Raw genomic sequence first — 23153 nt, 5'->3', positions numbered from 1 at the left:
TTGACAGAAATTTTAATACTGATTTTTGTTCTCACATTATTTGACAGTCGAAGGCTGCTTCAAAATCTTCTCTGTGCCGCGGGCCTGCCCGTTTTATTTGTCAATTCTCCCATGATGTTCGTGTAACGAGAGTAGATGGTATGTAAAGTTTATTCCGGAGTTGTTTTGTTCTATAGTGTTTATATAAGAAGTGTTTTGTTTGTTCGTATGATAACTTGTCTGTCTAAGAATGTAAAAAGTAAAACCAACCGTATGAATTATTAGGTGTAGAGTGGCCAACAATACATAATGCTATAAGACTTTGTTGCACTTATAGTTTGAGCTCTTGGCAGAGAGCTAACATCTTTTCTTAAAATTCGACCTCACCACTGCACTTTGGTGCAGAAACTTAACTGTCACAGGCTTACAGCTTTTTTGTGACCCTGACAACTTTTTAAACTATCTGTTGTAAACTTTGGCTTTCAAACTTGAGCTTTCTGTGTAGATGAATCGAAGATCCATCAATCCAGCTGGCAGCATCAGAAATTGGGACTTTCTGGCCCTTCTAGTAGATGGATTTCAAGCAGAGGCAATACCACACAGTTCCAAAGGGTTTCAAATGGTGAAACTGTCATGGTTAGTAGAGCTATGTGGTTTCTGTTCTATAGACTTGTATAAAATTAAATGCATTTTTTTATTCTTTAACAATGCGAACTATATGTTTTCCCCTTATTGTTGCATGAAATGTATAGCCATCAGCAACGGGAGCTTTCATGAACAGTATGACAAGCATGAGTTTGAAAACAGGTTGTAATGGAGTCTTCTATAAGGGTAACTTCAGGTGCACATTTAGCCTGTGGTCTTCTGTTAACATATTATGATTTGATGATTGTATCTTTTTGGTTAGTTGCCTCTGTTCCTCGTTTAATTTTTCCTCTTTTATGTTATTTCAAGCTCTAGCCTGCAGCTACATCCGCAAAGGAGCTTTTCATCAAATGCAGGTAAATTTCTTTTTCTACGGGCATTCTTATTTGTCAGGGATCATTTAAATTTCTTTTCTTCAATTTCATTGATCATGTTGCAAATATGATGTTTACTTTATGGTCCATTGAGCTTTATGGGTGTGGACTGTGGTTCATTGTCCTAAATCTTACACAAAATTGCTGTATTTTATCTGTACCCATATGGCAATTTTAAAATTCATATAAGAAGACCTTTCAGTCTCTGTACGTGGAGACGAATTCATTCTCATTTCAGAAGTTAGTGTGTCATTTGACTCGTTTGAAACTGGTCTTGACTTGCATTTCAAATTGTGAGTTTGTGACACAGTGCTTCTTGCATAACTATCAACAATGCAATAACAGAATCAGATAATGGTCCTCCCCTCTTTTATTGATATGATTGTATTATATGTTCTTTTTTCCTTGTTAAATTCTTGTTTACTCGGTTCTGATTTTTCAATCCCTGTAAGTGTCTTTATGATGTCTAGAACACAGTGAATCATCATTATGATGTTTGCTCAACTGCTTTTTATTTTCAGACCTTCCTCCTCACCAAGAAATAGGCATGCCTTCTCTTTCACCTACCATGGAAGAGGTAAGTGACTTTTATGTCCTACACTTTACTTGTCATGCTGGATTTGATTTCAGATATAATATGTTTCAAATGGAATTACAGGGTAATATTGCTAGATGGTTGAAGAAAGAAGGGGACAAAGTTTCTCCGGGTGATGTCATTTGTGAAGTTGAAACAGTATGTAATTTGTCTATTTCTAATGTAGGTTTCTTTTATGTGCTCTCCAAGATACTAATATTTTTATCATCAATCTTCAAAGGATAAAGCCACTGTGGAGATGGAATCCATGGAGGAGGGTTATATAGCCAAGATAATCAAAGGAGATGGTGCACAAGGAATCAAAGTTGGTGAGGTATTGAGTTGTTTTACTTCATCAATTCATCTTCAAGTTCATGAGAGCTTAACTAGAATTCTACGAAATATTTCTATCTTGCATGGAACCTTTAGTTTGTATGCCTAACATGAGAATGTCTATTGCTTCAAATTTAAATACAATTTTACTTCTTTGGGAATTTGTTGGTGATCATTTCATATTTCTTACATATCCTGCTTAAATTGATCATTTCATAAATCCAACCTGTTAAAGAACCTATCAAAGAATAATGTCTAGCTTTACAATTTGTGAAAAGCATTATGTTACATCCATGAACCCTAGAATCGGAGAACTTGCACTTAAGGCCAGATATTTTGCATGTTCAAGTCACTGTAGTCTTGTTATTTCACATGACATTCTTTGAAAAATGCTGCCTGATTTTTACTAACCAGAAAGAAGCATTATTTTTCACATTTTTTTTCTAGTATTGATATTACACTAGCCTTCGTATCAATTGTTTCGGTTTAACATCTGGAATGGTGTTATGCTCATATGCCATGGACAATGGATCCTGTATTCTTAAGTTCTCGACTAAATGCAGGATACTCATCATGTTTTTGTGTGCTGGAGTCTTGTTGCATATGTCCTGCATGTTCTATAAGACTGTCTTCTTTCTTGTCTGGTTTCTTTTAAGAAAAATCTAGCATTCCATCTTTTTTGCTGACTGCTCAGATGAGTTGCAAATAAAATATTGGTGGGACCTACGGTCTCATTTTTCCTCTTAACTTCTCATCTCTATTTGGAGGTTTTATTTATTTAGTATTGCTGCTTAATTCCGGAGAGAATTATGAAGTCTATTTTGTTGTGATATTCTACCTTTGGTTGCTACACTTGCATAGTAACTACTATTCATTATAGTTCTACTTTGTATATATCAACTTTTTATAAATTTTTACTTTTAATTATGTGCAACTAAAGATATTATAGTTTATATAGTGTATAGAATTGTGTGAAAGCAAGAAGTATAGCAACTAAATTAAATCAGAAGAAGTATGATATGAGTTGACCTTATTGTGAGTGGAAGTATGATATTCAACTGCCATGTCTTCCTTGATGAGACATTTCTGTGGTTTAAATTGATTTTTGATGCATGTTTTGTAGTATGGGAAGCATACATTAGGAAGAGATGCAAATGTTTTAAGTGTAACTTTGAATCTCTTTGTAGCATATGCAAAGCAAGGTAAAACCCTTTGTGTTTTCAACTCACTTGAAGAGGCGCTTGTTTGGTGAAACTTGAGAAGATATTTTAGATATGCAGTGACTAGTATCACTGATTGGTGGTTGTTTTGATGTTCCTAGTAACTTGTTGGGTCACTCCAAGCTTTACATTTTAGATTTTCAGCACCTATAAATTACAGTCTAATACTAACATTCTTTTTATATTGTCATTTGGAAATTGGACGTTTGAATTTTTTTTTAATAAAGGTGTGAACTTCTAAAATGGCTACAATTTAGTTGGACTTGAAATACTCAACTGAAATGAAAGTTTGTTGTCAATGAAATACAAAGAGACTAGCATTCAGAACGATGTCTAGTGAGCTATTTAGTTCAAATTTTTTGTAAGACTGCCTACACCCTAGGGGGACTTACAATAATCAAAGAGGAACAAACAAGGATTAAAGGATGTGCGGGAACGTTTGAAAAGGAGAAGGGAAACATGTTTTTGTTTTTTAATTTTGAATTTCAACAAGAAGATAGAAAAGATAGATTGGCTCAATACTTACTAAATAGGTCCATTAGTAAGTAAGGAGGCTCTTAAGTCACAAATGTCTTCACCACTTACACTAAGTATTAGAACGTTTGCATATATAATTCTAATCCAAGAATCATAAGAACAATAAAGGTTTTGAAGCATAAAGTTTTGATTTTTCTCATATATTCAATAAACTTTAAATGAAGTGCATGATAAGCTAAGCAAATAAAAACTAAGAAAAGAACCTAGATTGTTCTAAAGGAAACTGACTGAAAATGGTTGCTCCATGATCTTAAATAACTATCTTTATTGTTCTAAAGAAGTCAACTTCTTTGCAACTTCCTCCTCAATCTTTGTAACTTCGTAATAACACTACGCCACTATCTTAGGAGCATGGTGTCAAAATGCGGCCGTTCCAACTTGTCATGGCCGAGTTAGAACAAAAATTTGTTCCAGCGTTCCGAAAACTCGCGATTTGGAATTGGGTGTAGAAAAACGCCGCATCAACTCGGGAAATCGGACGATTTGACCGCATTCTGGCGGTTGTTATCCGTTTTCATTGGCGAAACAGTGATTTTTCAAGCAAGATTTTAAGAGTTGATGTTCCTAGATTACTATTTAAAAGAGGTATAGTAAAAGAAAGGAAAAAACTTACTTTCAAAACCCAACCATGATGAAGTTACCTTGATTGAGTGTTGAAAGAGAGATGAACTTAGAACACGAAGAACCGGAGTATTTGAAATCCACTTGCATTTGTTTTTTTTTTCTTTTTTTTGTTTTTTTGGTTTCCAGATTATAATAAAGTATGGTAAATAGAAGTACTCATAAGTCATAAGAAGTCTCTAGTGACATGTGGAGTTGTGTGGCCATGTTGGGATACTATTTATTAAAAAGTACTTCCACTAATGTATTTGCAATAATGGAAGTTAATTTTTTAATTCTTACGTGAGTACTAATTTACTACTAATAGATTATGATTTTATGATTACTGTTTTTTTATATTAGTTCTTATGAGTAGTACATAGTCTAATCAATAATCACTTAAAATTAATAAATATTTTTTAGTAAATAGATTATTGAAAACAATATACCCTAATCGCGATCCGTTCCGCGATAACCGCAATTTTTCCGTTTCCGTTATCCGTGACCGCGACCGCGACCGTGACCTCATTTTTGTACCATGCTTAGGAGTTAATTAACGTCTAATTTATAATAACTAAATCAGATTACAAAAGATTAGGCAGGGAAAATTAAGAGGGAAATAATGTGGTAGTTATATGAGAAGTTATAAAACTTACTTTGTGATAACCACCCACTAATCTATGCTTTGACCTCTTCTTGGCCAAATGGATCATCTTCTTGGCCGACTTCTTTGCTTCACTTGCTCCTAGGCCGAATAAATCATTTTCTTGGCTGATTTCTTTGCTTCACTTGCTTATCGTACCAGATTTGTCTTTGCTTGATGTACTATATGTTAAAACACGTAAATCTAATCTGAGTTTAAAATATTACAAACCAGCTTAGACTAAGCACACACAACAAGAATCTAAATACACACAACTAGAATTAAAACTCACCCGACATAATAGGTAAATAAGGTAAATAGTACTAACAAGGAGTGGTTACCTAAGTTCATTAAGAATATTTTTGAATGGTGGATTAAAAATTTGATTGTTGATTGAGGGTGGTGTGCCTTTGCTAACAAAATGCATGTCCTCTTTTAATTCACATCAGTGTTTGTAATGCTGAAGCACAATTTATTTTGCTTGTATTTGCTATGTGAAACCCAAGCAATTAGAACCTGCTATATCTAAGAGAAATTAGATTTTACATTCTCAAACTCTTCAACCTGTAATTTGGACAGATATTTTGTTTCTCATATTTTGTCGATACTGCAATTTGGTATTGTTGAAGTAGCCTTGTAAACTCTATCTTTCTCTCATAGAAACTTGATGTTCTCGTGGCGGAATGCCTTTGACTTTGGTCATTATTTTATTTAGGTGATTGCTATCACCGTCGAAGAGGAGGAAGATATTCTTAAATTTAAGGATTACACATCTTCTGAATTTAGCTCTGCTGTTCCTGAAATCAAGAAACCATGTGAACCTGAAGCTCCTGTAAAGCAAGATGCTCCAGCACCTGCAGTTACTGAAGAGAAAAATATTCCAAAACCTAGTCAGAAATCACCAGAAGAGGACCGCATATTTGCTAGTCCCCTTGCAAGGAAGTTGGCTGAGGAGCACAAAGTGAGTTACGGCATTATACAACATGTTACAGGATTTTTATTTATTGAATTGGTTCAACGGTGATATTTTAATTTTTTTTCCTCGATTTTCTTATGAACGATAAAGGTCTCTTTGTCCAGCATTAAGGGAACAGGTCCTGATGGACGCATTTTGAAAGCTGACATTGAAGATTACTTGGGTAATGTGCATATTTTCTAATCAATATTTTTCCTGATTGATTTCTCTTGATGGAGATTTATGTAATCACTGTTTAAATCTTTTTCTAAAATATACACTTGGCTGGTATTCATCTGCCTTTCATGTAGCTTCTCTGGGCAAGGAATCACCAGTTACTGTACCTAAAGCTTCTGAAGGAGTTGGTCTAGACTTCTCGGATATTCCTCATTCTCAGATAAGAAAGGCAATTATTTTTGTGACTTTGCTTCAAAAACATGAATTTTAACCTTCCTTTTTGAGTGATTTCATTACTGTTCTCTGCTATTCTCAAACACTTGGCGAGAGCTGTAACTTTATTTTCCGTTTATTTTTCAACTCGACAGATCACAGCTGCGCGCTTATTAACGTCAAAACAAACTATTCCGCATTATTATTTGACAGTAGATACATGTGTGGACAAACTGATGGAGTGAGTATTCACCTTCTTAATTGCTTGTTTACAGTAAGTTAGTGGATGATTGTATTAATTGTGATGCCATTCAGATTGCGAAGCCAATTAAATTCATTACAAGAGGCTTCTGGGGGGAAGAGGATATCTGTTAATGATCTTGTAATCAAGGTATTTGTACATCTTTAAATTTTCAATGTCGTTTCTGTAATTTATGTAGCTTGAATTATTGTTTGCATTATCTGATTTGTTGCATGATGCAACGTAGGCTAGATCTCACTTGATGGGCATGTTACAAGGAAAAACAATCATATTGCTTTTCTCTCCTTCATAGTAGATTTATTGCACTGTCTCTCGCTAATCAAGTATTTTTTGCATGAAGCGACTTGGCCTAGATCTCGCTTGACGGGAAAAGCAATGAATTTGCATTTTATCAATTTTTTTTTAGTTATCAAAATCAGGGGTTGCAGAAAAGAGATTATCATTAAGTATTTAAGTATTTTCAAACTCTGTTGTCTGAATAGTAAATAAGAAATGAAGACTTGGCAAGTATTTGGGAGTGCATAAAAAGTGAAATTGACTAAAGTAAGGCGGAAGTGCCATTTCATTTGGTGCAATGAAAGCAATACTTTAACTAAACGTAGGTGAAGACTGGGAGAGTCTCAATGGCACTTAAGGCCTAAAAGCTTTGGTTTCGGTTTTCTGAACTATATTATGTGGTATTTATGCGTACAACCACATTTACACCTGTTCCTGCCAATTTTATGAAATGTAGTGCTTTTCATAAAATATTTGTGTACAAAAATTATGTTTAGTTTCTAGAGTTTTTAAAGCTGTCTCTGTGTAGGCTGCTGCTTTGGCCCTGAAGAAAGTCCCAGCATGCAATAGTTCTTGGACCAATGATTACATACGCCAGTGAGTATCTTGTTAAATGCTGTTTTTATCTTTGTTTATATCTTCTTGGTGTAGATGAGAATTATGTGACCTTTTGTACGATATTATCTCTCTTTTTGAAAAGATTGGATTAAATGTACTTGTCCCGTGTGGTTCAGGTATCATAATGTGAATATCAATGTCGCAGTGCAGACTGATAATGGTTTATATGTTCCCGTTGTTCGGGTATGTGATGTCTCTTTTTATGCCATTGTGGAAACTATAATTCAAAATTGCTGCTAATCAGATAAGTACTTGTAGGACGCGGACAAGAAAGGTTTATCTATAATTTCTGAAGAAGTTAAACATTTGGCTCAGAAGGCAAGAGAAAATAGCTTGAAACCAGCAGACTATGAGGTAGAGACAACTTTTGGACGGAAAGTTATAGTTGTGGCCTTGTGGGTTGTCTGATTTTTGGATTATTTTGATTGTTTTCATTGTAGGGTGGCACTTTTACTGTGTCCAACCTTGGAGGTCCTTTTGGAATCAAACAATTCTGTGCTATCATTAATCCTCCTCAGGCAGCCATTCTTGCAGTTGGCGCTGGTAAGCAATGTGTTTCCAAGGAACTGATGTAACTACATTTTTTTGACTTTTGAATGGAATGTTAAAAGAAATGATGTATCACTAATAGTTTTCCTATTCATGCAGCTGAGAAGAGAGTTGTACCTGGAGTTGGTGCCGACCCATATAAATTTGCTTCCTTCATGTCCATTACACTAAGCTGTGATCATCGTGTCATCGATGGTGAGTAGCAGTTGTGTTTTTTAGTAAACAACTCTCCCCTTGTTCCATTTTAGTTGCTACTTTAGGGAAAGTGTATATGAGCTGTAACTGTGCATAACTTTGATCATTTATACCCTTATTTATTATTACCTTTGGTTCAAATTAGTTGCTAAACTTGCATGGTAAGTGGTGACTACTATTCATTAATCACGACTGTTTTATTAATTTTTTATGTAAAAGAAAAAATTAGTCATGTGGGATCTTGTTGATTCGTCTGAATGCATATTTACATAGTATCAGTTCTTTGTAAGCTTTAATTATGCCCATTCAACGCTAATAAAGGTCAAAATAATGAATTGGATTGCATGGAAACAAGAATTGTACCTACTAATTTGAACTAGAGGAAGTATTTGTCAAAACAATAGTGCCAAAATATTTTATTCCTTGGTTGTATTGAATTTGTTACAATCTTCACTTTCGTTAGTCCCACTGAATCTTGAGTTGTATGTTTCATTTTGTTGGAATTGACCTCATACATGTCACCAATTCACATTCACATTGATTTAATCTCTCTTTATTCCATCCACACATTTCAGATATTTTGTCTTATTCTCCCTAAAATCAGCATTTTTTAAGAACACCAACTTGTACTTGTGGTGAATTCAATGGGACAAAAGAGTATGTTGCAGTTTGCAACTGGAACTAGCTAGTACTCCATAATCCATATGCCATGAATTTTAAACATTGGAGTGTTGTCTAATGTGATTTTCATTTTGCAGGCGCTATTGGTGCAGAATGGCTTAAAGCATTTAAAGGCTACATTGAAAACCCTGAATCAATGATGCTCTAAATTTGATTTTTAGGTTTGTGATCTGTTTTTATTAACCAACTTAATTATATTTTAATCAATTGGTTGAACTGTAGTTTTACGTCAACAAGAAGTCAAAGCTCTGAGTGATGACTGTACAATTTTGTAATAAATGAGGTATAAGTCATGTAAGTTGCTTAATTGATTTGCCCAAGCAAAATACAGGAGGCACAATACAGATGTTAAGGCACATCCTGTTGGATGATGGTTTGACTTTTATCATCAGGTCAAAAAATTTGAGATTTTTAAGCTCTCTTTCTAAGTTATGTTGAATTTGGTGTACGAAAATAAATTTCGACGCTGATTATATTTAATGTCATTATATAAATTGTGTTTTTGCTTAATATTCAGCATTGTGTAGTATATAATATTATATTGATTCTTTTTTGAAATTAACATTTGAAGACTTCTTGTAGGTGTGAGTTTGCTTAGATATGCCTTATCATGTTATAGACAAATACCAATCGCCACTTCTATAGTATGAACTAGGAAGTGATCCTTTGGTATATTGGTTAAGATTTGTTATTGGTATTTGAAATTGGGTTATTTTTGGGTGTTACATATATTTAGTTAGCCAGTTGATTTATTATGATATTTTATTTCAAGTGGTCATATATAGGATCTTACGTCAATATTGGGCAAATTACTTTTACTACATGCTTTGCTGCGAAATGTAATCTATGGATGATCTACAATTTATGTCAGAGTTGATGATCTAATCGGAGCTGAAACCTTGGATTAGATATTAATCATGGACTATATTATATTAAAGTTTGGTATCAACTTATACATTATTTTGAGCGAAATTTTTACAAAGAGAATTAAGTTTATTGACAATAATATTTTGGGAAGAGATTATAAAAAATCGGAAAAATTACTCAGAACAATCTAATTTTTCACCGATTTTTCTAGAATAATTTCAATTTTTGATTAACTATAAATAATTTCAACTTTTAGGAGTTTTTGCCAAGAGTGCTTTCGGATGATTTAACTTGTTTAATAAGTTATTTAGTGAAACAAAATAAAAAAAATTAATTAAAAATGTAAAAAAAAAAATCTGGAAAAAAAAAATCGGACTAAATTACTCATTGTTTAATCATATCCTTCTACTTGGCCTAACTTGGGCTTTTTTCCATCTCAATCTTGTCTTCAAATTTCTATGTTGTACTAGTTAGAAATAACCAAGAAAACACACATTCATTCATTTTCTATCCTAAGAGCTGATTTTTGCTCTTGTCATGGTAACATTTATTTACTCATTTATTTATTTAAGTTATAAATGTCATATTATCTTAATACCCTTTGACCCTTCGGGTTGATCTTGACTTTCGGTCAAGGAGCTTTTTCTGAATTTCTCAACTTCCTTGCTTGGTCCAGGAGATAATAACTTCCAGGAACCCTAACTTCCAATAGGCAACTGCCCACCATTCTTCATTTCACTATCATGACTCCTTTTATGCTGGTAACTGTCCACCACTATTCATGATAACCTACCTTCTTCCATAAAATAATTCCCTCTCAACCATTATAAATAGAAACAGCCAGCATCAAGGGAAGGATCATCTGATAATAGCTCTTCAAATATCCTTACGAACCTCTTCACTAACCTTCCAAAAATACAAGTAACTTCTGCCCCTACAATCATATTCCTGCATTCTCCATCTCATCATTTATTCATTAATCTCTGATTTCCGTGCTAACTTGAGCGTCGGAAGGGTTTTCCGGAGATCACCCCGAATATGACTAACGTGTTATGTTGCAGGAATTCAAGTCATTTTCTTGCCGCGAATTGCTGCTCTCGACAACGCTTCCATTTCCAGTATTCTAGGTGTCTCGTACTTCCTCGTTTCATAATCGAAACAGCTCTTAATACCATCAACAAAATAAATTGATTAGGGTGTTTTGATTTGTTTATGTAAATTTGTAAAGAGATGGCAAGTGTTGATATAAATGTGATTAAGTAAGGGAAGTTGAGAAGAAAGTGCAAGATAATTGTGGAAGTCTTTGCTGCCATGGAAAATGAAGATGAGTGAAGATAGTGGACGACAGTGACATGTGGAGGCAGAGGTAAAGGGGAAGGGAAGGGTGATTTTATTTTAATTTTTTATTTTACTTTTACTTTTTAGTATTTTTTAATTTTAATTGTATCTTTCCTTTATTTTTAAGAAAGTTAACCTGTAATAGCAAGTTAATATTTATGGAACAATATTCTTGGTTAAGTGATTCAAAAATTGAAATTATTCAAGATTAATCAAAAATTCGGATTATTATTGGAAAATGAGCGAAAGATTAAATTATTCAGATAATTTTTCCTAAAAAAATACCATTTTTTGTCCATTTAAGTAACAATTGGTTGAATTTGCTGTCATTTTGTATAATCATAGGGGCCTATTACTTCACTCTTGTTAGTGTAAAAATCATTACTTTAAGGTCAAGCTTGTAAGGGTACATGTTAAAGGGAGAAATAAAAGTCAAACTACGTAGATATATATAAATACTAAGTAGATGTGAATTTAAAAGGGATTTTATACCTATTTACCTTTTTATTCCACTAGGGTCATAGGCGGCTCTAGGTGCCCTCACGTGAGGATACTGCATTTTTAAAAAAAAATTATTTGATTGGCTATAATAAGATTTGAACCTGCAACCTATGAGTTGTGAGACAACTTGTGGGTTGTGAGGCAAGGTCTAACTAGCCTTGCTATTCATTTTAATTTTATGCAATTAATACAATTTCTAATACTTGTTTAAAACATAATTAATTTTTCTTAATTATCTTTTGTTATGGTTTAAAAAAACATCCAATTGAAAATATTACTTTTATATATACATTTATGATGATTTGAATTTTTTTATCTATTGTGCTCCCACAGAGTTTCAACTCTAAATCCGCCACTGATCATATTTACCATATCCATAGTACCAGGATCATTTACTTGTCTTCGTAGTTTGTACTTCTTAACTAAAGAAAAAACAAAAACATAGTAGTACATTATTAGAGACTAACATTACCAAATTAGAAAAATTATATTTGAATAGCAAATTAGAAAAGTAAAGAAAGGAAGGAAAAGGAAGGGGAAAGAAACGGAGGGATAAGAAGTGAGAGTGCATCTTATTTATTTAAAAGGGAGGAGGAGGGAAAAAGAAGGAAAATGAATATTTTTCTCTTCAAATTTTTCCACTTTAGGAGAATGTTAACAAAATTTATAACCAAAGCAAGGTTTGGGGAGCGTGAGAAAGAAGGCAGATCAATACCCTTATTATGAGGAGATCGTGATCGAAGAGAGCCCTCAACTCGAGTATTGTCTGCGAATTAAGTCCATGCAAAGGAAAAACTTGCAAAAGAAAACAAAAAGCAAAAGATAGAAAACACAAAACATATAAACACAACATCATCCAGAAAGACAAAACTAACCGAATTACAAAGAGATAAAAATTACTAAAACACAACACTTAAAAAAAACTAATAAGACTCATGTACATGTCTTGGAAGACAATAAATCGGCCAAATTATTAGTTAAAAAAAATTACAAAACATAAAATTTGTAACTTTTTTAAAGAAAGTTTCTGTAGTGTGCCTTTTTGACCTTCACTTGTGAGTAGTGAGTCACCTTATGAATTCATATCCATCTGTAGTATTCCTGATGAATTTCTCTCTAGAAAAAATGGATTTGTTGTCATTCATGTTCAACTTGATACTATCTGCTCTTTTCTTGATCATTATTCTTGTCTTTATTCTGATCATCAAAGTATACTCCGGAAAATCGATCGGTGATCCAACTTATCCTCCAGTTCAAGGAACAATCTTCCATTCACTGTATTACTTTAACACTCTATATGACTACCAGACTGAAATTGCCCTTAAACGTCCCACTTTTCGTGTACTTTCTCCTGATCGGACAAGTGATATTTACACAACTGATGTCAGAAACATACAACATATTCTTAAGACTAAATTTGACATGTACACAAAAGGTGAGTATGATAGACAGATAGTTGGTGATTTGTTTGGAGAAGGAATTTTTGCCGTTGATGGGGATAAATGGAGGCAGCAAAGAAAACTCGCCAGTTTTGAGTTTTCAACTCGGGTTCTTAGAGATTTCAGCTCTTCTGAAAACGATGTTGTATTAGAGTTCGAACAATGTGTTTCAAACTCCAATATTGCCAAGATCGAATGTATGAGGTTTAGTGACAAACAAATTAAGCTATCAATGATATCGATGTTTGTAGGAGAAAGTAAAGCAATAAAACAACACAAAGATTTAACGAGGTTCACCCAACTCAGGCTACGTCCTCCGGTGTGTAGTATCTCTTATATTATCAAAGGAGTTCAAAGAACTCTCAAATATGGAGAATTACAATAGAGAAGAGATATAGGCTAGTGTTTGGCTTAGGGTGTATTTTGTGAATATTCACCAATTACAATGTGAATGAGAGCTCTTTATTTATAGGAGAGATCACACTAAGTAACATTAAGTATATTAAAGCTATGAATAAATGATAATGAAACATCCCCAAGAACTTGAAGAGTCAATAACAGCATCCTAGGAGCATCAGAGACATCGCTCGACCAAAGCAGAGGCTCGCTCAGTTGAGCAGCCTGGTCGAGCGGACTATAGGAAGTTTTTGGTTGCATTCTGTCTGCTTGCTCGACCCATTTTGAAGCTCGCTCGGTCGAGCGAGTTGGTTGAGCGGCACTTCAGAGGGCTTCTGATAGTATTGCTCGACTGTCATAGTAGAGCATCTTAAACCTTTGAACTTCTTCATTTAGGTCCCATAACTCCCATGATTAACTCATACTTCATTACCTCATTAATCCATACTTTAATCATCATCATAAACCACAATCATCAAGACTTATCTTAGTACACCCATTCATGACATACTTATGGGATTCTTTCCCAAAAGTCACCACATGAATGCACACACCAAATGTGCACTCAAGTCACACCATTCATAACATCTTCTATTTTCAGACAAAGTGCAGTTAAACTTGTTACAATTATTTCACAAGATTTTCCACCAAATCACATTTTTGACATCCATGTAAGTGTATCAGACATTTTTGACATCCAGTTTTGAGTTTACAACTTGGGTAGATGTAGCACATGTCCTCTTTATACCCAACGCTGAATATTCTACTTTAAATAAGGGGTGGCCTGTGACTTCTTATCTCACTGATTTTTTATATCATGTCAAGGAACCAACTCAATCAAAAGCTTAAACTGATGGTTGAGGTTGGAAACAATATGAAACAGAAGGTTTAACAGAAAATTAGAGTTTTTCTATCTTCTCTTATTTCTGAATAGTTATATTGAATACAAGGCCTTGGTTAAGTAGAGAGACTGTTACTATTTTTACATGCTATATTTTAGGTTAATATTTTCCTAATTAGTCTTACTACTATATTTACATGCTAACAAATCTTATTATTTCCTACACTTCCCCTCAAGTTGAGTAATAGGATCACCTATGTTCAACTTGCTCAATGCTTGTGAAAATGGAATGCTTGAATCGTAGGATCACCTCAAGTTGAATCGTAGGATCACCTATGTTCAACTTGCTCAATGCTGTTGAAAATGGTTTGCTTGAATCGTAGGATCATCTCAAGTTGAATCGTAGGATCACCTATGTTCATTTTTTGCAATGCTTTTGAAAACGGTTTGCTTAAAACTCCTTTTGTCAATATATCTGCCAGTTGATTTTCAGATCGAACGAAAGGTAGACAAACGATGCCTGCTTCTAGTTTTTCTTTTATGAAGTGTTTATCAACCTTAACATGTCTTGTCCGATCATGTTGTACTCTCTGAGATGCTAATAGCATCCTTGTTGTCACAAATGAGTCTACATGTTTGCTTTGGTGGAAATCCTAATTAGTAAACAATTTTTTGATCCAAAGGACTTCACATATTCCCCGAATAATATCTGCCAGTTGATTTTCAGATCGAATGAAAGGTAGACAAACAATGCCTGCTTCTAGTTTTTCTTTTATGAAGTGTTTATCAACCTTAACATGTCTTGTCCGATCATGTCGTACTCTCTAAGATGCTAATAGCATCCTTGTTGTCGCAAATGAGTCTACATGTTTGCTTTGGTGGAAATCCTAATTAGTAAACGATTTTTTGATCCAAAGGACTTCACATATTCCCCGAATAATACCTCGAAACTATGCTTCTGCACTTGAGCGAACTACAACTCTTTATTTCTTGCTTCTCCACGTGATAACAATACCTTCAACAAGGGTAAAGTAGCCTGTTGTTGATCTCCAACCATTGGGATTCCTTGCCCAATCTGCATCAGTATATGCTTTTATATCCATCTGCACGTTTTTGAAATAGGGTTCCTACTCCAACTGTCCCTTTTAGAGATCTAACAATGCGAAAAGCATCATTCATATGATCTTCTGAGGTTTATGCATAACTTGACTTATGACTCCAACTGCATAAGCAATATCTAGTTTAGTATGAGAAAGGTAGACGAGTTTCTCAACTAGTCTCTGCTAGGGATGGCAACGGGTCGGATCTGGACCGTGTCCAGGTGGACCTGGATCCAGATGCGGACCCGGATCCGCGGGTCCAGTTTTGCAAGACCCAGATTCGGATCCGCGGGTACTGCGGATCCAGTACCGGATTCGGGTCCAAAACGGGTCCTGTTTTAATTTTTTTTTAAATGTGTTTAGATTGCAATAAAGCGATATTTATAGACTAATGTTAATAATACATATAATTTCACATTGAATCACCCAAAAAAACATTATACAACTTAAAATTGTCTTTAAAATATCCAATAAACACATTCAAAATAACTTAATTTAATTAATAAAAGTCAATCATTAATTCATTCATGTTCTTAATACAATCCAATGTTCCCAATTTGTCAAATTTCTTCAACACTAACATCGTCAATATCCTACAAACCAAAAAAAATAATTAATAGATGCAATTTTTAAATATTTAAATATAAGAATATAAGATTATAAATTTATAACCCAAAATAAATACCGTATCAAGACTGTCTATTATTTCCACATCCTCACCATCTTCGTTGATAGTTGAACAAGCATAAGTTCCTTCAAAATTAACTTCAATAACGAAAAATATAATTACATTAGTTAGTAAAATATAGACTAAATGTGCAAATTAGTATAAAATTACCTTTGACATCATCGACCATCCAATTTTGCAAGCACATCAAAGCCTCCACTGTTTGAGAATGAAGCCTAGACCGATGAGCGCTAACTACCCTTCCACCCGTGCTAAATGCACTTTCTGAAGCAACCGATGAAACAGGAATTGCAAGAATGTCTTTGGCAATTTTTCTTAAAGTTGGGTAGCTTTGGTCTATCTTCCACCATGCAAGTATATTAAATTAATTATTCTCCGGCAAAGTACGACTCTCTAAGTATTGATCAATTTCACTTTTAATGGGCACATAATCAATTTTTTGTCTCTTAGTCCTAGCGAAATCATCCTCATCACCAAGATCCTCAAATTGTGTCTCCACTGGAGAACTTTCATTCGCATTACATTGACTTTTATACTCATCGAAAAGATTATAAAGAGTATTTCTTACTCTTTCCACTTTAGCATTGGCATCATCTCCATAGAATTTCTTAAAATAATGCACCACACAATCCATCTTATTTCTCGGATCTAAAATGCCCGCAATGGCCAAAAGCTCATTAGTATGATCCCAATATTTGTCAAACTTTTCTACCATTTTCTCAGCCATTTTTCTAATAATCTCACTATTGTCATTTTGCCTCCACTTAGTTAATGCAAGTTTAATCTCACAAACATTACGAAAATACAAATTTGAAGTTGGATAATTTCTACCAGAAAAAACCTTAGTTGCCTTGTAGAATATTTCCAACTTTTGACAAACAAGAGTAGCCATTTGCCAATCATGATCACTAGGCACATCAAAATTCAACCTTCTATGTAGATGTTTCAACTTATTAAAAACTTTTTTAAAAGGCAAACAATTGTCAAGCAAATCATATGTGGAGTTCCACCTAGTTTTACAATCAAGACTCACCCTTTTAGGTTTAGTCACATTCAAAAGGCGACAAGCTTTCTCAAACTTTTCAATTCTTTTAGGAGTAGACATCCAAAAAAATTAGGGTTCATAAGTTCATTACCTCCTGTGATGGTGCGAGACTGGGAGAGTGGGAGGAGTCGAGGGCTCGAGGCAGAGGCACTGAGGGAGGGAGTCTGCCAGTCTGGGAGCGAGGGAATGCGTGCGGCCGTCTACTGCGAGAGTGGGAGAGTATGAGAGACAGAGAGAGCAAGAATGCGAGTGGGAGGGTGATGGAATGGAGTTTGAGAAATGGGAGCAGGGAGGGGAGAGAGATGGGCAGACGACTACAGATGGGAGTGGGGAGGAGGGTATTCAAACTCAAAATTCAAAACAGGGCTAGGGTTACTTTACTTACTTAGGCTGATATAAAAAAAATTTAAACTTTTTTTTTTTAAAAAAAATACGGGTCCTCTAGATCCGCAGGTCCGGGTCTGGGTATTTTTCTCAGATCCGGATCCGGACCCGTGAATATTAACAGGATCCGGATTCGACCCGGATCCGACGGGTCTATACTTTTAGGACCCAGATCCGTGAAAACGGATACGGATCCACGGATCCAGGTCGGGTCCAGTACCCATTGCCATCCCTAGTCTCTGCTATTGTTCTTTGTTTGCTGGCTTTACTCCTTTATTCATCTGGAGACCATAATTTATTATTATTGGAGCTCTGCTGGTTTGCAATTAATCATCCTAGTTTTAGCCAACAAATCAAGCACATACTTTCTTTGAGAAATAAATATCCCAACTTTGAATCTCAAAACCTCAATTCCTAGGAAGTATTTCAGTTTTCCTAAATTTCACATCTTAAATTCTTTGAACATTGTTTCTTCCAAATTCTTCATTCCATTAGCATCTCTCCCAGTAATCATCATATCATCACATATATTATAAGACAAGTTGATAAATTACCTCACCTTTTGAGGAAAAGTGTGTGATCAGAAGTACTTGGTGATACCCATATTTGTTCATCACTCTTGTGAACCTTCCGAACCAAACCCTAGAAGATTGTTTAAAGTCGTATAAGATTCTTTTCAGTCTGCGTCCCTCCCTAATTTTGTAGTTTTCAAAGAACTCTGGTTGTGCTTTCATGTATACTTCTTGTAATTCTCCATGAAGAAATGAATTCTTTACATCAAATTGATGCAGAGGCCAATCTTGAGTCGAAGCAATGGATAGAAGGACTTGAATAGTATCAAGTTTGCAACAAGTGAGAAAGTATTTGAGTAATTATTCCCATAGGTTTGAGTGTACCTTTTGCGTCCAATCTTGCTTTGTATCTTTCAACTGTCCCATCTGCTTTATACTGAATACTAAAGACCCATCTGGACGGCCTACTGGTCATTTTCTAGTTAGTATCTTGCGTTTCTCCCATGTAAGATTTTTTTTTTAACAGCTCTCATCTCTTCTTGTATAGCTTCTCTCTACTTTTCATCCTTTTGAGCTTCTTCTTCAGTATTAGGAAATTTTGCAGAATAGATTGTGGTACTGAATGCTTGAGCCTCTTGAGAAAGGCTCCCCTTAACAAGATTTGCTACAGGATATTTTGACTGGCGAGGTTCATATTCTGGCTCATACTGTTTGGGTGGTACTCCCCCGTGTGCTTCGAGGAGGCAGTTTATATTCTACATACATGGGCATTTGAGCAGCAATTATTTTTTGTATTCCAAGATTAGTCTCATTCTCATCAGTATTAGTTATTTGGAGATCACAAGATGGATTAACCTCAAGATTTTCAACAAAAGGAGTGACCGAGGGTGTCACTTTGAATATTGACATGACTATAAGGAGAGACAAATTCAGTTGGCTCACCAACTAATTCTTTTAGGGCAGCAGATTCAGTCCAATTTGGATATCGAAAGTTTATATAGTTGGGCGTCCCACGACCGTTGATGGATAGGTGCATCAGGCGAGACCACTTAGCATAGTTTGAGCTGTTCAACTTTTCGACTAAGTGAACACTGGAATTCGTGGTTTCTATAGCTGGTTTGGTGTTTAACTGTTGCAGCATTTGCAACAATTAGTTCATTGTTACGGATGACTCTATCTGATTTGGTAAGACAATGGTAAATGATGAAGCTTAAAAAGAAGATTTTTGTTTAGAACGTTTTACATACTCAACCCCATGAATTTAGAAATTACAAGTTTTCGTTTCTCTTGTACCCAAACCTCTCCTGAAAATGACCATAATCAATGATTTTCCTTGAGAATTTTTCTTATTCATTGAATTTATAGAATTATAAGAGAGGCAAATATGGAAATAATAAAATCACAATATTTCCTAGAATATTCACAATATACTATTTTACCTAAAAGGAAGATATACACAACATAAAATATACTTCGAATAAAATAATATTTAACAATATTATTATATTCTATCAATATGTTCTTTTGGTTCAAAACAATTTATTAATTTCGGGTGGTAAAGAAATGAATTTATTTTTTGCAATTTTATTCAGATCAATTGTTTGAAACACTTTCACTTTTGTATCAGGCCTTGTTAATGAGTATGTACATTAGATTCGATCTTCAAAGTTGGTTTCGGGGTTGACTTCAACTGTCTTGAAGGATCAAATAAGGAAGGGATAAAATTTATGAATGCCTTTGATGAAGCAAATAACTTGGTTTATTGGCGATATGTTGATCAATTATGGAATATTAAAAGAGCAATAAACATAGGCTCTGAGGCTAAGTTAAAGAAAAATATCAAGATTATTCACGCGTTTTTAATGGAGTAATCACCACTAAGAGAAGATTATTGGGTGAACAGCAGGATTCTGTGAGTTGTATTTACACCATATCAATAAGTAACGGCCCGTTGGTTAATTGGTACTAAATAGTGGAAATGATGATAAAAAATTAATTTTTTTGGTAGGAATGTCTTAACAAATGATATGCTTATTCTCTTTTAACAAATTTATTTTGTAGACAATTATTCCAATGTTTTGCAATTTAAAAATGTGGTATTACGTGGTAATGGAAAATTGTAAAAAAAACTTTTTATGATCAATTTCATTATTATGGAAATAGCATGATATATATTTCCTACCATTTAGTACTGATTACTAAACAGACCGTAAAAACCATAGATGATATTCAGATTTATAGTTGTGTTATTGCAGATTGTGAGGGAGGATATATTACATAGATTTTTAGAGGCAAGTAAGAAAGATCCAGATCATATGAGTGATGAATATCTAAGAGATATCATTCTCAACTTTATGATAGCTGGAAAAGATACTACATCAAATACAATATCATGGTTCATCTATATGCTTTGCAAGAACCCATTAATTCAGGAAAAGATTTTCCAGGAAGTGAAGGAATCCATCTCCGGAACAGACATCAAGATTGATGATTTCATGGATCGAATCAGATGAAATACTTGAAAGAATACATTATCTTCATGCTACTCTTACAGAAACTTTGAGGCTTTTTCCTGTTGTTCCTGTGGTAATTTCTATGTCAAATAGTGTATACAAGTATATTTAGGTTTGGTTTGATTTTAGTATGATATTTCTTATTTGATGTTCACATATTCATGGATACTTACTATAATTGATAGCATGGAAGGGCACCAAAAGAAGATGATTTGCTTCCAAATGGTTACAAGGTTAAGAAAGAAGAAGTTGTGAACTACTTAGCCTATGCTATGGGTAGGCATTTGGGGAGATGATGCAAAGGAATTTCGCCCAAAAAGATGGCTCGATCAATATGGAGTTTTCCAACAAGAATCACCCTTCAAATTCATATCATTTCATGTGAGTGTAATCATGTAGTGGCGGACATTTGAGTAATCCAATTAAGTTTTGAGGAGTCGAACATTTCACAAATTGTGTTTTCACATTTAAACAATTATTACTAATTTAGACGGGCCATTTTTGGTTCAGGTCTAAGTTACAGTTGAGTTCGGATGCATTTTGATCCATTTTGAGTTATTTTAAGTCTTTAACACAGTTTTTGGATAGAGAGAAATGAAGGGTGTTTCGGTAATGAAACGAGGAAGTGGAAAACACTTGAAATACCGTAAGTGGAAGCGTTATCAGGAACGGCGATTCGTGGAAAGAAGCGACTTGAATTCCTGCAACACAACACGTCAGCCTTGTCCGGGGGGTGATCTCCCGGAAAACCCCTCCGACGCTCAAGTTAGAACGGAGATGTGAGATTATTGAATAAACGATTATAGATTGAATGCGGGAACAAAGACATTGGGGTTTAGATTGCTTGTATTTTGGTAGGCTAATGAAATGGAGTATGAGTAAGGATATTAAGAGGGTTATTCTCAGATGATCTTTTCCTTTCTGATGGTTGTCCCTATTTATAGTGGTGGAAAAGAAGTTATTTCTGAGAGGAGACTGATTATCATGGGTGATAGTTGGCAGTTATCAGCACTAAAGAAGGGGAACCACGAAATGAGGAATGATGGGTAGTTGTCAAAAGGGAAGTTAGGTCAATTTGAAGGTTACCTTCCAGGGGAAGTTAGGATATTCGGAGGTTACTAGCTCATGGGCCAATTAAGGAGATTGGGGAATTCAGAAAAAGCCCATTGTCCGAAAGTCAAGGTCAATATGAAAGGTCAAAGGGTATTAAGGTAATATGACATTAATAATTTAAATAAATAAGTAAATTAAATAAACTATACCATGACATTTAGCCCCACGCATGAAGGATGATATGAAAAGGGAGCCCCAGAGACTTGAAATATCTTTCTTTGTGCGGAAACGGTAAGCGTCTACCAAAACACCTTAGCATTTATGAAGGGATATGATCGTAGAGAGTGTTCGAACACTTAAGAAGATGAATATGTTCACAATTTGGCAGATCTTTGGGCGGATTCTGAAAATTGGGCTCGTAAGCTTCGAATTAACTGTTCACATGTCGGATTCCGAGTTGTAATGAAAAAGTTATGACCTTTTCAAAATAGCCATATGAGACGCTCCAAGTTAAAGAGAAACGAATAATGCCAATCGAGCCGCGGCTTGAAGCATGCCGCGGAGTAGCCCCATCCATCTATATCATTCAGCAGCAAAAATGTAGTTGTGGTGGTTTGATCCCTCGACTTCCAGTACAGCAGTTAGCACTTGAGACCAACTAAGATAGCCTTGCTATTATGTAGTAACCCGCACGGATGTCTTATTAAATTGATTCTTCCTGCCTAGTTTATGCTACTTTAATGCCGCGAAAGTTCCAATACTTAGAATATTTTTGGAACAAAATCGCCCCCAAGGGGGGTCCGACTTGTCTACTATACGGATAAAATCACCATAATTTTTATTTTATTTTATTTTATTATTTTAATCTGAAGTCGCGGAATTTCAGAGACTTGGAATATTTTTGAACGAGATCACCACCAAGATGGGTCCGACTTGTCGACTTCACGAACAAGATACTGGTTTTATTGTTCTATCTTTCTTCTTGTTATCATGTCATAAGCCGTGGAATCTTGGGAAGGTAGCATGCCGCGGCACGAGTGAGTTGACTCTCATTGAAGGCCGGACAATAAATCACGCGAGATGATGACGCGACTTAGATTTACACTTAGATTTTTTATTCTTCATTGAGGGATTAGAGGGGGTCCGACTTATTGACATTGCGGAACGATAAAAATACTTGAACAATTTTTCTCCTTAACAAGCCTCTTGCTCTTCTAGGATGCGGAATGATCACAAAGGTCCGCGTCTTCGATCATACGGAAAATACGAGAATTCTTCCCTAGTTTGAATTTTTGCACAATTACTGGGGGCACCTGGGAGTCCGACTTATCGACCATACGGACGTCTTCCATACTATAGAATATTTCACACTTGGAATATTTTTCACACTTGGAGTATTTCATACTTTGATCGTACGATAGTTTGGAACGATGAGGGGGATGGCGCGGCATAATATCCGCCGCATCTATAAATCGGACGGCAGAATGTGTAATTTTTCATACTTGGAATGTTTTCCATGTTTTTCTTGGGGTGTAGTTCAGGGTCCAACTTATCGACCCTACGGCTTCAGGAGGGAATTTGATAACTTAGAGAAATTGTCAACATTTTCTCCCACTTTGGATGTCCGACTTGTCGACTCGCCGGA

The 23153-nt window shown here is 35.0% G+C and overlaps 2 protein-coding genes across 3 annotated transcripts in view; both read left to right on the top strand.

Annotated features, from left to right (window-relative positions):
* Positions 1–9341, top strand: part of LOC130810271 (dihydrolipoyllysine-residue acetyltransferase component 2 of pyruvate dehydrogenase complex, mitochondrial-like) — a 10082-nt gene extending 741 nt beyond the window's left edge. The window contains exons 2-19 of one of the 2 annotated variants that reach the window (XM_057676262.1): positions 48–138; positions 485–615; positions 732–820; positions 934–980; positions 1520–1575; positions 1657–1731; positions 1814–1906; positions 5621–5866; positions 5972–6044; positions 6172–6266; positions 6406–6491; positions 6566–6641; positions 7318–7385; positions 7523–7589; positions 7665–7760; positions 7847–7949; positions 8055–8150; positions 8909–9341. In XM_057676262.1, the coding sequence (XP_057532245.1) occupies positions 48–138; positions 485–615; positions 732–820; positions 934–980; positions 1520–1575; positions 1657–1731; positions 1814–1906; positions 5621–5866; positions 5972–6044; positions 6172–6266; positions 6406–6491; positions 6566–6641; positions 7318–7385; positions 7523–7589; positions 7665–7760; positions 7847–7949; positions 8055–8150; positions 8909–8979 (1659 nt within the window). In that variant the 3' untranslated portion in view covers positions 8980–9341. The remainder of the gene's footprint in view (positions 1–47; positions 139–484; positions 616–731; positions 821–933; positions 981–1519; positions 1576–1656; positions 1732–1813; positions 1907–5620; positions 5867–5971; positions 6045–6171; positions 6267–6405; positions 6492–6565; positions 6642–7317; positions 7386–7522; positions 7590–7664; positions 7761–7846; positions 7950–8054; positions 8151–8908) is intronic. The other variant, XM_057676263.1, reaches the window with a different exon arrangement.
* A 3321-nt stretch (positions 9342–12662) lies between these two features.
* LOC130810748 (cytochrome P450 704C1) lies at positions 12663–21505 on the top strand. Its single transcript, XM_057676881.1, is given in 12 exon segments — positions 12663–13110; positions 13967–14043; positions 16287–16299; positions 19584–19799; positions 19802–19854; positions 20198–20448; positions 20450–20528; positions 20641–20735; positions 20737–20836; positions 21044–21126; positions 21262–21309; positions 21400–21505. Coding segments are annotated over 12 exon segments (1569 nt in total).
* The last annotated feature ends 1648 nt before the right edge of the window (positions 21506–23153 follow it).

This window comes from Amaranthus tricolor, chromosome 4, assembly GCF_026212465.1.
Source record: "Amaranthus tricolor cultivar Red isolate AtriRed21 chromosome 4, ASM2621246v1, whole genome shotgun sequence".
NCBI lineage: Eukaryota > Viridiplantae > Streptophyta > Magnoliopsida > Caryophyllales > Amaranthaceae > Amaranthus > Amaranthus tricolor.
Note: the sequence above shows the minus strand (reverse complement) of the source record. Positions and strands in the feature narration are given on the sequence as shown.